General features: G+C 40.6%; 2 protein-coding genes across 2 annotated transcripts; both read left to right on the top strand.

Moving 5' to 3' along the window:
• The first annotated feature begins 2,632 nt into the window (after positions 1–2,632).
• Positions 2,633–5,339, top strand: m4a4a (Membrane-spanning 4-domains subfamily A member 4A). Its single transcript, NM_001141341.1, is given in 7 exon segments — positions 2,633–2,723; positions 3,077–3,183; positions 3,337–3,447; positions 3,572–3,625; positions 3,738–3,899; positions 4,143–4,265; positions 4,711–5,339. Coding segments are annotated over 7 exon segments (603 nt in total). The 5' UTR covers positions 2,633–2,716; the 3' UTR covers positions 4,750–5,339.
• A 2,781-nt stretch (positions 5,340–8,120) lies between these two features.
• LOC123730768 (uncharacterized) lies at positions 8,121–13,549 on the top strand. Its single transcript, XM_045708597.1, has 7 exons — positions 8,121–8,296; positions 8,518–8,624; positions 8,764–8,874; positions 8,997–9,050; positions 9,154–9,309; positions 12,414–12,536; positions 12,931–13,549. The coding sequence occupies exons 1-7, from the start codon at positions 8,290–8,292 to the stop codon at positions 12,967–12,969; spliced, it is 597 nt and encodes a 198-aa protein (XP_045564553.1). The 5' UTR covers positions 8,121–8,289; the 3' UTR covers positions 12,970–13,549.
• The last annotated feature ends 439 nt before the right edge of the window (positions 13,550–13,988 follow it).

The raw sequence follows: 13,988 nt of genomic DNA, 5'->3' as shown, positions 1-13,988 counted from the left end.
CCCTAATGTGAGTTACATTTTATTAGGGGTCCTAGCAGGTGCAGCAACACCTATTGTTTTGCTAGTGTTCTTATTATATTTCCTGGGTCCTCCTTCTTTTGGTCAATATCTCCACAACCAATTGTTAAAAAGTTGTAAAAAACAACAACAACAAAAAACAATAAATGGCAGGTTGGTAGAACCCTTATATATGATCTATGGAGGGTTTGTAAATGGCTTTCAATTCACCAATAAAGTATATCCATAGGTTTACAACCGGCTAGACAACTGTGTGGGTTAGAGCATGGTGCTGTCAACACTAGGGGGTTGGAGTTGATTCACACATGGGCCACATACTGAATGTATGTATCACTGGCAATTGTAATATAAGTGATTTTCGATATACGTTTTTACCAATGACCATATCATTTTCGTATGGTATCACAATGTAAGAACACAATTCAATATCATTCCCATTATTTCAATGTGCATGTACAGTGAAAAAGTAGGAGTGGCTGGAACATGAACGTTATCCTATTGTTTCTATTCATTGAGCAACTAGCTCTCACAGAATCACATCAGAATTGGACATTCGTCCATATTTCACAAACATCAAATTTCGAAGTTGGTGAAAATGTCAAATTTCAAAGTGTTTAAAGTTAAGTTTCGGAATGAACTCTCAAATCTTTAGGTTAGGCATTAACTCTGAATGGTTAAGGTAAGGTGTAAGGTTTGGGATAGGCTTAAAACTAAATAAAACGTTCAATCGCTGGATTTGAACATGCAACCTATGTAATCACAGGCAGATTGTTATGCCCATACACCATCCCCTTGCAAAACCGAAACCTACTTGAATGTAACAGCGCTCACTGTTGCCCCTAATGGCCGGTTTCCATGTCATCTCCCAATGTCCTTAGACGTAGAAGGATGTCGAATACTGACTTGTATCACGGGTGACCTGACTGCAGTGAGAGCACAACATGAACCATGGGCCCACATTCATGAAGCTACTCAGAGTAGGACCAATGATCTAGGATCAGTTTAACCTTTTAGATCATAATGAATATCAGATTACCTCAAATCAAATTGTATTAATCACATACACATATTTAGCAGACGTTATTGCGGGTGTAGCGAAATGCTTGTGTTCTTAGCTCCAACATTGCAATAGTATCTAACAATTCACGACAATACACAACTCTAAAAGTAAATTAATAGAATGAATAAATGAATAAATATTCGGACGAACAATGTCAGAGTGGCATTGACTAAAATACAGTAGAATAGAATACACTATATACATATGAGATGAGTAAAGCAGTATGTAAACACTATCAAAGTGACTAGTGTTCCATTATTAAATTGGCCTGTGTTGCCATGTCTATGTATATAGGGCAGCAGCCTCTAAGATAGAGGGTTGAGTAACCAGGGGGTAACCGGGTGGTAGCCGGCTAGTGATGGCTATTTAACAGTCTGATGGCCATGAGATAGCAGCACCTGTGATGCACCTGTACTGACCTCGCCTTTTGGATGATAGCGGGGTGAACAGGCCGTGGCTCGGGTGATTGCACGATTGAGGGCTCGATTAATTCAGATTCTGGTGTTTTGACGGTGTCAGAGGAGGAAGCGTTTTAGACCTGTCAAATCCACAAGCAGCTCCAGGTGTGGTGACACTGATGGTTTCTCAGAACTGATGGCTTCTACAGTTGTGGCGAGAGTACAGCATTTTAGCGAAGCCTAACCCTTTTCCAAACCTTTAACCTAATTCTCCTAACCTGATACATCAATTCTCCTAAACTGATATTTTAAAACTGCTAACCTGCTACGTTAATTCTCCTAACCTGCTACGTTAAATTTCCTAACCTGCTACGTTAATTCTCCTAACCTGCTACGTTAATTCTCCTAACCTGCTACTTTAATTCTCCTAACCTGATACATCAATTCTCCTAAAGTGATATTTTAAAACTGCTAACCTGCTACGTTAATTCTCCTAACCTGCTACGTTAATTCTCCTAACCTGCTACTTTAATTCTCCTAACTGCTACTATAGAGCCATTGACTTTTGTCCTTCACACCAGAGTAACATAGTCCCAGCGCAATGATCTTCTCTTAAACTTTGCTCTGCTTGTGTGTCTACAGCTGTAGAGTAAATGACAGGACCCTTATTTAATGTCTCCTCTCAGATAAATAATGTGTTTGTGGATAATCATGGAGTTGAGGAAAATGAATCTAGGCCATTAGTTGACTGTAGGTTTTCAGTCCTCTGTTCTTCATGAGTACGTTCTACAGGGCAACACCAACCTGACTCTGACTCCTATCAACCTGCCTCATTAGATGGATAATCTAAAGACAGACTGTGTCACAAATGGCACCCTACCCTAAATACAATATTACTTGGGGTGCCATCTTCACCTGAAATAGCACCCTTTTCTCTATATAGTGCACTACTTAAGGTATAATTTTGAACATAGACATAGTCTACAACAATTTGCCAGTAAAATCAGCTGGAATTTCCTGTCCTGCACTGAGGAAATCTAACAGTTAAGGGGAGGAGTGTGTGGGCCTAGAGACGGGTCAAATTGCTCTGACAACAAGGGGGCGGGATTGCATACAAAATAACGGGGCACACAAAGAGTTTAGGGGCGTTGGTGGTTTTGCTCTGAATTTCGTCAAGTCAAAAGTATACTTCTTTAAAGATTATCGAAGATTTCAGAGATCTTAATAACATCCAACAGTTATGGCAGGTAAAACAAATATCATTGCATTGCATGGTTAGTAAAAACAAAACAATCTGGACTCTGATCTGCATGTTTGCTTTAAAAACTAACACTATCTTTTTTGAGCCTTCCTCTGACAATACTTAGGGTGTCATTTTGAACACAGACATAGTCTACAACAATATGCCAGTAAAAACCATCAGTTAAAATGTCTTGTCCTGCACTGAGGAAATGTCATAGTTAAGAACTTTTGCATGTGAACAGCAATCTGCACAATATGCTCTTCCCAAAGAACATTTCAATCTATTCGATAAATTGGATTGTATTGCAGTAGGTTCAACAGTCTATTGCAAGACTGTTTACTCAAATGTTCTTTTCAGATGAAGAGGCCGTGCCCGCTGCAGAGGGTCCTCTTGTCGCAGTGACATTTCAGAAAACTCCTCACAAAAAACAGAAGTACCTGGAGTCTGAACCCAAAGCATTGGGGGTAAATCATCCTGAGCAAATAAATGAAGTGTGGTCTGTGTAGTCTGGCAATCCATTTAAATGTCACTATAATGTATTATGATCTATGAAATGTTATTTAATGTTATTTAATATGTAGCTCATTTTACTTCACCCCTCTCTCCTCCCCCCTCAGGTGACTCAGATTGCCCTCAGTGTGTTCTATATCAGTTCTGTCATTGTCATTCTCACCAACAGCATGAGCATGGTGGTTGAAGATTTAATACAAATCATTGGATCAGTGTTTGTGAGTGGCCACCACACATGTGCCCCCTGCACTCACTTGATTGATATTAAAAGACAAGCAAATAAAAGAGTTGAGTGTTGAGACTATGAGTATGATGTGACTTTTACTGTTGTATTCTCTACAGGTGATCATAGCTGGTAGTTTGGCCATAGCTGCACAGAATCTCCATCTTCCCACTGTAAGTTATGCAATTTGTAGGCGTAGATGTTCTTTGACAAAACAAGTGAGATATACTGTATCAGTGGCATTTCTTCTGCTCTCAGCTGCTCTCTTCTCCCCCTCTGTCTCAGCTGAAGGCCTGTCTGGGGATGCAGGTAGTGGCCTGTGTAGCATCAGTGATCAACTTGATCTTCTCTGTGTCAGACCTGGCTGGACACGGATACGGTAATGGCTGCTGGGTATACGTTGAAATCAACAGCACTGATCACAACGATACTTGCTATTCAATCACTGTGAGTATGTACAGACAATATGTCAGTATGTGTTTGAAATACTTCAATGTAAATCGACATTGAAAAAGGGGATGTTCAAACAGGGATGATCATATTGGATGATAAAGTGGGCTGAGATTAAGAATGTCCTATCAAATGTCACATGCAAATATTACAAGTTAAATGCGTAAAGAGGAAAATATGTCATACAATAGGAATAAACACATGAAACAAAGTACACATTGCTCCAATTCTTGTCAACAGGCTTCTACTGGACATTACCTTGCTGAGTTGGTCCTGATAAATACTGCTCTCATCGCTATCTCTGTCACGCTCGCTGCCTACTGCTGCAAGGTGATCAATTGCTGCTCCCCAGGACAACGAATGGTGAGTCAGTGTAGAAATGGAACCTCTAAAATCAGAAACGGACTGGCCAGAGGTCAGTTCTGGTAAATACCAGACGGATCCATTGGCCAGTGGGACAGTCTAAATTGGGGTTTTATCACAGAATTATCATGATTTGGCTTATAATGGGAACGACAAGGGAAAGAAAATGGTCTAGTGAGTTGTAAATTACTAGGTCAATTTCTGGTCCCATGCAGTCCTTGCCTTCCTACAACAGACATCACCTTGAAATGCAAAGTTTGGTTGAAGGCCTACCAATACTATGTCTGTGGTGTGTCTAGAATGGGGTAGTGGCCTGTTCTCATCGTTCAAATATTGCATTTGACCAGATACTGAACAGAACATCTGAATTATAATCAGTGATTGAATGTTGTTATAACATGACGGTTATAAACTCTTAATTGAGTGTGTGAGTTCTATCTTCCAGCCGGTGATCACAGTCCAAGTCCCTCCTGCTCAGCAATGAGGAGAGATACAGTTTGAGGACCAATCAAGACAAGAGATCCGACCCTCTCACTAACCAGCAAAAACATGTCTTAAACTTCCATCAACTAAAATATTGTAGGCCTATATATCTATACATACACTGAGTGCAGAAAATATTAAGAACACTGTGCTTCCCACAGTTGTGTCAAGTTTGCTAGATGTCCTTTGGATGGTGGACCCTTCTTGATACACACAGGAAACTATTTAACGTGAAATACCCAGTAGCGCTGCAGTTCTTGACACAAACCGGTGCGCATGGCACCTACTACCATACTCCGTTCAAAGGCACTTAAATCTTTTGTTTTGCCCATTCACCCTCTTAATGGTACACATACACAATCCACATCTCAATTGTCTCAAGGCTTAAAAATTATTCTTGAACCTGTCTCCTCCCCTTCATCTACACTGACTGAAAGGGATTTAACAAGTGACATCAATAAGGCATCATAACTTTCACCTGGACTGACCTGATCAGATCATGTCATGGAACAAACAGGCGTTCATAATGTTTTGTGCACTCAGTATAAGTCACCTGATGGATTTCTTTTTGTAATTAAAAACTTTGATACGATGTACCCTAATGTGAGTTACATTTTATTAGGGGTCCTAGCAGGTGCAGCAACACCTATTGTTTTGCTAGTGTTCTTATTATATTTCCTGGGTCCTCCTTCTTTTGGTCAATATCTCCACAACCAATTGTTAAAAAGTTGTAAAAAACAACAACAACAAAAAACAATAAATGGCAGGTTGGTAGAACCCTTATATATGATCTATGGAGGGTTTGTAAATGGCTTTCAATTCACCAATAAAGTATATCCATAGGTTTACAACCGGCTAGACAACTGTGTGGGTTAGAGCATGGTGCTGTCAACACTAGGGGGTTGGAGTTGATTCACACATGGGCCACATACTGAATGTATGTATCACTGGCAATTGTAATATAAGTGATTTTCGATATACGTTTTTACCAATGACCATATCATTTTCGTATGGTATCACAATGTAAGAACACAATTCAATATCATTCCCATTATTTCAATGTGCATGTACAGTGAAAAAGTAGGAGTGGCTGGAACATGAACGTTATCCTATTGTTTCTATTCATTGAGCAACTAGCTCTCACAGAATCACATCAGAATTGGACATTCGTCCATATTTCACAAACATCAAATTTCGAAGTTGTTGAAAATGTCAAATTTCAAAGTGTTTGAAGTTAAGTTTAGGAATGAACTCTCAAATCTTTAGGTTAGGCATTAACTCTGAATGGTTAAGGTAAGGTGTAAGGTTTGGGATAGGCTTAAAACTAAATAAAACGTTCAATCGCTGGATTTGAACATGCAACCTATGTAATCACAGGCAGATTGTTATGCCCATACACCATCCCCTTGCAAAACCGAAACCTACTTGAATGTAACAGCGCTCACTGTTGCCCCTAATGGCCGGTTTCCATGTCATCTCCCAATGTCCTTAGACGTAGAAGGATGTCGAATACTGACTTGTATCACGCGTGACCTGACTGCAGTGAGAGCACAACATGAACCATGGGCCCACATTCATGAAGCTACTCAGAGTAGGACCAATGATCTAGGATCAGTTTAACCTTTTAGATCATAATGAATATCAGATTACCTCAAATCAAATTGTATTAATCACATACACATATTTAGCAGACGTTATTGCGGGTGTAGCGAAATGCTTGTGTTCTTAGCTCCAACATTGCAATAGTATCTAACAATTCACGACAATACACAACTCTAAAAGTAAATTAATAGAATGAATAAATAAATAAATATTCGGACGAACAATGTCAGAGTGGCATTGACTAAAATACAGTAGAATAGAATACACTATATACATATGAGATGAGTAAAGCAGTATGTAAACACTATCAAAGTGACTAGTGTTCCATTATTAAATTGGCCTGTGTTGCCATGTCTATGTATATAGGGCAGCAGCCTCTAAGATAGAGGGTTGAGTAACCAGGGGGTAACCGGGTGGTAGCCGGCTAGTGATGGCTATTTAACAGTCTGATGGCCATGAGATAGCAGCACCTGTGATGCACCTGTACTGACCTCGCCTTCTGGATGATAGCGGGGTGAACAGGCCGTGGCTCGGGTGATTGCACGATTGAGGGCTCGATTAATTCAGATTCTGGTGTTTTGACGGTGTCAGAGGAGGAAGCGTTTTAGACCTGTCAAATCCACAAGCAGCTCCAGGTGTGGTGACACTGATGGTTTCTCAGAACTGATGGCTTCTACAGTTGTGGCGAGAGTACAGCATTTTAGCGAAGCCTAACCCTTTTCCAAACCTTAACCTAATTCTCCTAACCTGATACATCAATTCTCCTAAACTGATATTTTAAAACTGCTAACCTGCTACGTTAATTCTCCTAACCTGCTACTTTAATTCTCCTAACCTGATACATCAATTCTCCTAAACTGATATTTTAAAACTGCTAACCTGCTACGTTAATTCTCCTAACCTGCTACGTTAATTCTCCAAACCTGATACATCAATTCTCCTAACCTGATACATCAATTCTCCTAAACTGATATTTTAAAACTGCTAACCTGCTACGTTAATTCTCCTAACCTGCTATGTTAATTCTCCTAACCTGATACATCAATTCTCCTAAAGTGATATTTTAAAACTGCTAACCTGCTACGTTAATTCTCCTAACCTGCTACTTTAATTCTCCTAACCTGATACATCAATTCTCCTAACCTGATACATCAATTCTCCTAAACTGATATTTTAAAACTGCTAACCTGCTACGTTAATTCTCCTAACCTGCTACGTTAATTCTCCTAACCTGCTACTTTAATTCTCCTAACTGCTACTATAGAGCCAGTGACTTTTGTGCTTCACACCAGAGTAACATAGTCCATCGCAATGATCTTCTCTTAAACTTTGCTCTGCTTGTGTGTCTACAGCTGTAGAGTAAATGACAGGACCCTTATTTAATGTCTCCTCTCAGATAAATAATGTGTTTGTGGATAATCATGGAGTTGAGGAAAATGAATCTAGGCCATTAGTTGACTGTAGTTTTTCAGTCCTCTGTTCTTCATGAGTACGTTCTACAGGGCAACACCAACCTGACTCTGACTCCTATCAACCTGCCTCATTAGATGGATAATCTAAAGACAGACTGTGTCACAAATGGCACCCTACCCTAAATACAACATTACTTGCCACCCTTTCCCCTATATAGTGCACTACTTAAGGTATAATTTCGAACATAGACGTAGTCTACAATAATTTGCCAGTAAAAGTCATCAGCTGGAATTTCCTGTCCTGCACTGAGGAAATCTAACAGTTAAGGGGAGGAGTGTGTGGGCCTAGAGAGGGGTCAAATTCCTCTGACAACAAGGGGGCGGGATTGCATACAAAATAACGGGGCACAAAAAGAGTTTAGGGGTGTTGGTGGATTTTCTCAGAATTTTGTTAATTAAGGAAGTCAAAAGTATACTTCTTTAAAGATTATTGAAGATTTCAGAGATCTTAATAACATCCAGCAGTTATGGCAGGTAAAACAAATATCATTGCATTGCATGGTTAGTAAAAACAAAACAATCTGGACTCTGATCTGCGTGTTTGCTTTAAAAATGAAAACAGTCTCATACCGGAACATTTGCATGTGAACAGAAATCGTCTCAATATGCTGCTCCCAAAAAACATTTAAATCGGGTTGTATTGCAGTAGGTTCAGCAGTCTATTGCTAGACAGTTTACACAAATGCTCTTTTCAGATGAAGAGGCTGTTCCTGGCGTAGAGGGTCCACTTGTCGCAGTGACATTTCAGAGGAATCCTCACCAAAAGCAGAAGTACCTGGAGTCTCAACCCAAAGCATTGGGGGTAAAACATCCTGAGCAAATAAATGAAGTGTGGTCTGGCAATCCAATCAAATGTCACTATAATGTTTTATAATCTATGAAATATTATTCATAATTATCTGTAGTTCATTTTACTTCACCCCTCTCTCCTCCCCCCTCAGGTGACTCAGATTGCCCTCAGTGTGTTCTATATCAGTTCTGTCATTGTCATTCTCACCAACAGCATGAGCATGGTGGTTCTAGACCCACCACAAATCATTGGATCAATATTTGTGAGTACCCACCATACATGTTTCCCCTCCACTTACTTGATTGATCTTAAAAGACAAGCAATTTAAAGAGTTGAGTGTTGAGTCTGAGGTTGACATGTCTCTTACTGTTGTACTTTCTACAGGTGATCATAGCTGGTAGTTTGGCCATAGCTGCACAGAATCTCCATCTTCCCACTGTAAGTTTTGCAATTTGTAAGTGTACAAGTTCTTTAAAAAAAAAAGTGAGACGTACGGTACCAGTGGTATTTCTTCCCTTCTCCTCTTCTCCTTCTGTCTCAGCTGAAGGCCTGTCTGGGGATGCAGGTAGTGGCCTGCGTAGCATCAGTGTTCAACTTGATCGTCTCTGTGGCAAGAATGGAAGCACCCAGTTATGTCTGTTGGAAATACAGTGATGTGAATCTCACTGATTACGACAAGACTTGTGTTTTATTTCATGTGAGTATTTACAGACAGTATATCAGTATGTGTTGGTTATAGTTCAATGTACAGTGCATTCAGAAAGTATTCAGACCCCTTGACATTTCCATGTTTTGTTACATTACAGCCTTTTTCTAAAATTGATTAAATTGTTATTTCCCCCCTAATCAAATCGGCACACAATACCCCATAATGACAAAGCAAAAACAGGCTTTTATAATTTTCTTGCAAATGTATAAAAAATGTAAAACAGAAATGTCACTTTTACATAAGTATTCAGACCCTTTACTCAGTACTTTGTTGAAGCACCTTTGGCAGTGATTACAGCCTTAAATCTTCTTGGGTAAGACGCTACAAGCTTGGCACACCTGTATTTGGGGAGTTTCGCACCTTCTTCTCTGCAGATCCTCTCAAGCTCTGTCAGGTTGGATAGGGACAGTCGCTGCACAGCTATTTTCAGGTCTCCTAAGAGATGTTCAATCGGGTTCAAATCCGACCTCTGGCTGGGCCACTCAATGACATTCAGAGACTTGTCTCAAAGTCACTTCTGCGTTATCTTGGCTGTGTGCGTAGGGTCATAAGGTGAATCCACCAATTTGTAAGTCGCTCTGGATAAGAGCGTCTGCTAAATGACTTAAATGTAAATGTAAATGTCATTGTCCTGTTGGAAGGTGAACCTTTGCCCCAGTTTGAGGTTCTGAGCTCTCTGGAGCAGGTTTTTTTTAAATCAAGGATCTCCCTGTACATTAATCCATACATCTATCCCTCAAACCTGACTAGCCTCCCAGTCCATGCCACTGAATAACAGTCACTGCCACAACCATGCTTCCCCGTAGGGATGGTGCAAGCATTTCTCTAGACATGAAGCTTGGCATTCAGGCCAAAAAGTTAAATCTTGATTTCATCAGACCTGAGAATCTTGTTTCTCATGGTCTGTGTCCTTTTGGTGCCTTTTGGCAAACTCCAAGCGGGCTGTCATGTGCCTTTTACTTAGGAGTGGCTTCTGTCTGGCCACCATAAAGACCTGATTGTTGGTGTGATGCAAAGATAGTTGTCCTTCTGGAAGGTTGTTCCATCTTCTCAGAGGAACTCTGGAGCTCTATCAGAGTGACCATCAGGTTCTTGGTTGCCTCCCTGACCAAGGACCTTCTCCCCGATTGCTCAGTTTAGCCGGGTGGCCAGCTCAAGGAAAAGCCTTGGTGGTTCCAAACTTATTCCATTTAAGAATGGAGGCCACTGTGTTCTTGGGGACCTTCGATGCTGCAGAAATGTTTTGGTACCCTGCCCTAGATCTGTGCCATTGTCCACATGGCACAGATCTGGGGCAGGGTATTCATTCGCCCACATGGCTTGGTTTTTGCTCTGACATGAACTGTAAACTGTGGGACCTTATATATGATTTAGAAAGTGTGTGCCTTTCCAAATCATGTCCAATCAATTGAATTTACCACAGATGCACTCTAATCAAGTTGTAGAAACATCTCAAGGATGATCAATGGAAACAGGATGCGCCTGAGCTCAATTTTGAGTCTCATACAAAAGGGTCTGAATACTTATGTAAATAGGGTATTTCTATTTTAATTTTTTTATTTCTAAAAACCTGTTTTGTTTTTCCATTATGGGCTATTATGTGTAGATTAATGAGGGAAAACATTTATTTAATCAATTTTAGAATAAGGCTGCAACGTAACAAAATGTGGAAAAAGTCAAGGGGCCTGAATACTTTCCGAATGCACTGTAAATGCTAAAGTGATGCTCATATTAGATGTTCAAGTGGGCTGAGATTGAGAATGACCTATGAAATGCTACATGCAAATATGACTTATTGGATGTGTAGAGGCAAATACACAATACATATAAATGTACAGTATGTGGACACCCCTTCAAATTGGTGGATTCGGCTATTTCGGCCACACCCTTTGCTGACAGCTGTATAAAATCGAGCACACAGCCATGCAATCTCCATAGACAAACATTAGCAGTAGAATGGCCTTATTGAAGAGCTCAGTGACTTTCAACATTGCATCGTCATAGGATTCATAGGAATCGTAGGATTCCACTTTCGAAGTCAGTTTGTCTAATTTCTGCCCCGTCAACGGTAAGTGATGTTAATTTGAAGTGGAAATATCTAGGGGTAACAAAGGCTCAGCCGCAAAGTGGTAGGCCACACAAGCTCACAGAATGGGGCCGCCAAGTGCTGAAGCACATAGTGGGTAAAAAAATCGTCTGTCCACAGTTGCAACACTCACTGCAGAGTTACAAACTGCCTCTGGAATCAACGTCAGCACGAGAACTGTTCATCGTGCTGACGAGCATCCGCACACAAGCCTAAGATCGTGACATACAATGCCAAGCGTCGGCTGGAGTAGTGTAAAGCTCGCTGCCGTTGGACTCTGGACCATTGGAAACGCATTCTCTGGAGTGATGAATCACACTTCACCATCTGGCAGTCCGACGAACAAATTTAGGTTTGGTGAACGCCAGGAGAACGCTACCTGCCCCAATGCATAGTGTTAACTATAATGTTTAGTGGAGGAGGAATAATGGTATGGGTCTGTTTTTCATTGTTTGGGCTAGGCCTCTTAGTTCCAGTGAAGGGACATTTAACACTACAGCATACAATTACATTCTAGACGAATCTGTTCTTCCAACTTTGTGGCATAAGTTTGGGGAAAGCCCTTTTCTGTTTCAGGATGACAATGCCCCCATGCACAAAGCAAGGTCCATACAGAAATGGTTTGTCGAGATCGGTGTGGAAGAACTTGATTGGCCTGCACAGAGCCCTGACCTCAACCCCATTGAACTCCTTTGGGATGAATTGGAATGCCGACTGCAAGTCAGGCCTAAGCTCCTAACATCAGTGCCCGACCTCACTAATGCTCTTGTGGTTGAATGGACGCAAGTCCCCGCAGCAATGTTCAAACTACTAGTTGAAAGCCTTCCCAGAAGAGTGGAGGCTGGTATAGCAGCAAAGGGTGACCAACTCCATATTAATGCCTATGATTTTGGAATGAGATGTTCGACGAGCAGGTATCCACATACTTTTGGTCATGTAGTGTATGTCGTACAATGGGAAAAAAAACATAAAAGAAAGTACACAATGCTCCAATTCTTGCCCACAGAATTCTGCTACACATTACTTTGCTGAGTTGATCCTGATTCAAACTGCTCTCATCGCTATCTCTATCACGCTGGCTGCCTACTGCTGTAAGGTGGTCAACTGCTGCTCCCCAGGACCACGAATGGTGAGTCAATGTGGAAATGGAACCTCTAGAATCAGAATAAAACTGTCCATAGTTAGATCTGGCAAATGCCAGAACGAGACCATTAGAAAATGGGCCAGTCTAAATTGGGGTTTTAGTGCAGAATTATCATGATTTGGCTAATGATGAGGACAACAAGGGGAAAAAGTGGTCCAATTTCATGCAGTCCATCCCTGCCTACAACAGACATCACCTTGAAATGCAAAGTTTGGTTGGATACTATGCCTGTGGTGTGTCTAGAATGGGCTGAGTGTCCTGTTCTCATCATTCAAATATTGTATTTGACCAGACAATCTGCATTATCATCAGTAATGGAATGTTGTTATAACATGACTGTTATAACGTCTTAATTGAGTGTGTGAGTTCTCTCTTCTAGCCGGTGATCACAGTCCAAGTCCCTCCTGCTCAGCAATGAGGAGAGATACCATGTGAGGACCTATCAAGACAAGAGATCCAACCCCTTAATCAACCAGCAAAAACATTCTTCCATCAACTGACATATTGTAGGCCTATATGCCTACACGTATGTCAGACCGATGGATTCTTTTTTTATATAAAAAACTGCTTGGCATGATGTAGCCTAATGTGAGTTATATTTTATTAGAGGTCCTAGCAGGTTGGTAGAACTGTGATGGAAAACATTTTGTTGGTGCTTTTCTATTTACCAATTTCTGTGTTCTATGTTTGTGCTTTTCTATAAACAAATTTCTGCGTTCATGCAAGTGACTGATTAAAGGAATCCTCACTATCAGTATCTGCAATTTGGCAGTACACCGAGATCCTTGTTTAGGGAAAGGGATATCTCAATTTCAAGGTCTCAGCTTAGAGAGAAGAAGCCTTGTGAGGTAAGCTAATTCATGCAAATCTAACTTTTCAGTATATAAGGGAACTAATGGGACTGCCCGTTAGAGCTCACTTCAGACCGGTACTTTATGCATCTAAGTTTGACTGTGACCTCTCCAGCTTGCTGACAATAAAGAATGATTCATTTATAATTGACTTAGAGTGTCCCTGTGTAAGAATTTACACAACAGAACCCCTACATTATGATCTATGGAGGGTTTCTAAATGGCTTACATGTTATAAATAAAGGATATCCATAGGGGGTTTGAACAGGCTATGTGGGTTAGAGCATGGTTCTGGCAACACTAGGGGGTTGGAGTTGATTCACACATGGGCCACATACTGAATGTAAGTATCACTGGCAATTGTAATATAAGTCAATTTAGATAAAAGTTTTTACCAATGACCATATCATATGATATCACAATGTAAAGAACCCCATTCAATATCCTTCCCATTATTTCAATATGCATGTACAGTGACAAAGTAGTGGCTGGAACATTAAAGTTATTCTATTGTTTCTCTTTAATGAGAGCACAACATGAGCCATGGGCCCACATTCATGAAGCGACTCAGTGTAGGACTAATGAT

Source organism: Salmo salar, chromosome ssa26 (genome assembly GCF_905237065.1).
Source record: "Salmo salar chromosome ssa26, Ssal_v3.1, whole genome shotgun sequence".
Lineage (NCBI taxonomy): Eukaryota > Metazoa > Chordata > Actinopteri > Salmoniformes > Salmonidae > Salmo > Salmo salar.
This window is presented reverse-complemented; position numbering and strand designations above follow the sequence as displayed.

Coding starts and splice junctions, on each gene's coding strand:
- LOC123730768 (XM_045708597.1), top strand. Junction 8,875..8,996: donor AAATCATTGGATCAATATTT/GTGAGTACCCAC, acceptor TACTTTCTACAG/GTGATCATAGCTGGTAGTTT. Junction 9,310..12,413: donor AGACTTGTGTTTTATTTCAT/GTGAGTATTTAC, acceptor TCTTGCCCACAG/AATTCTGCTACACATTACTT.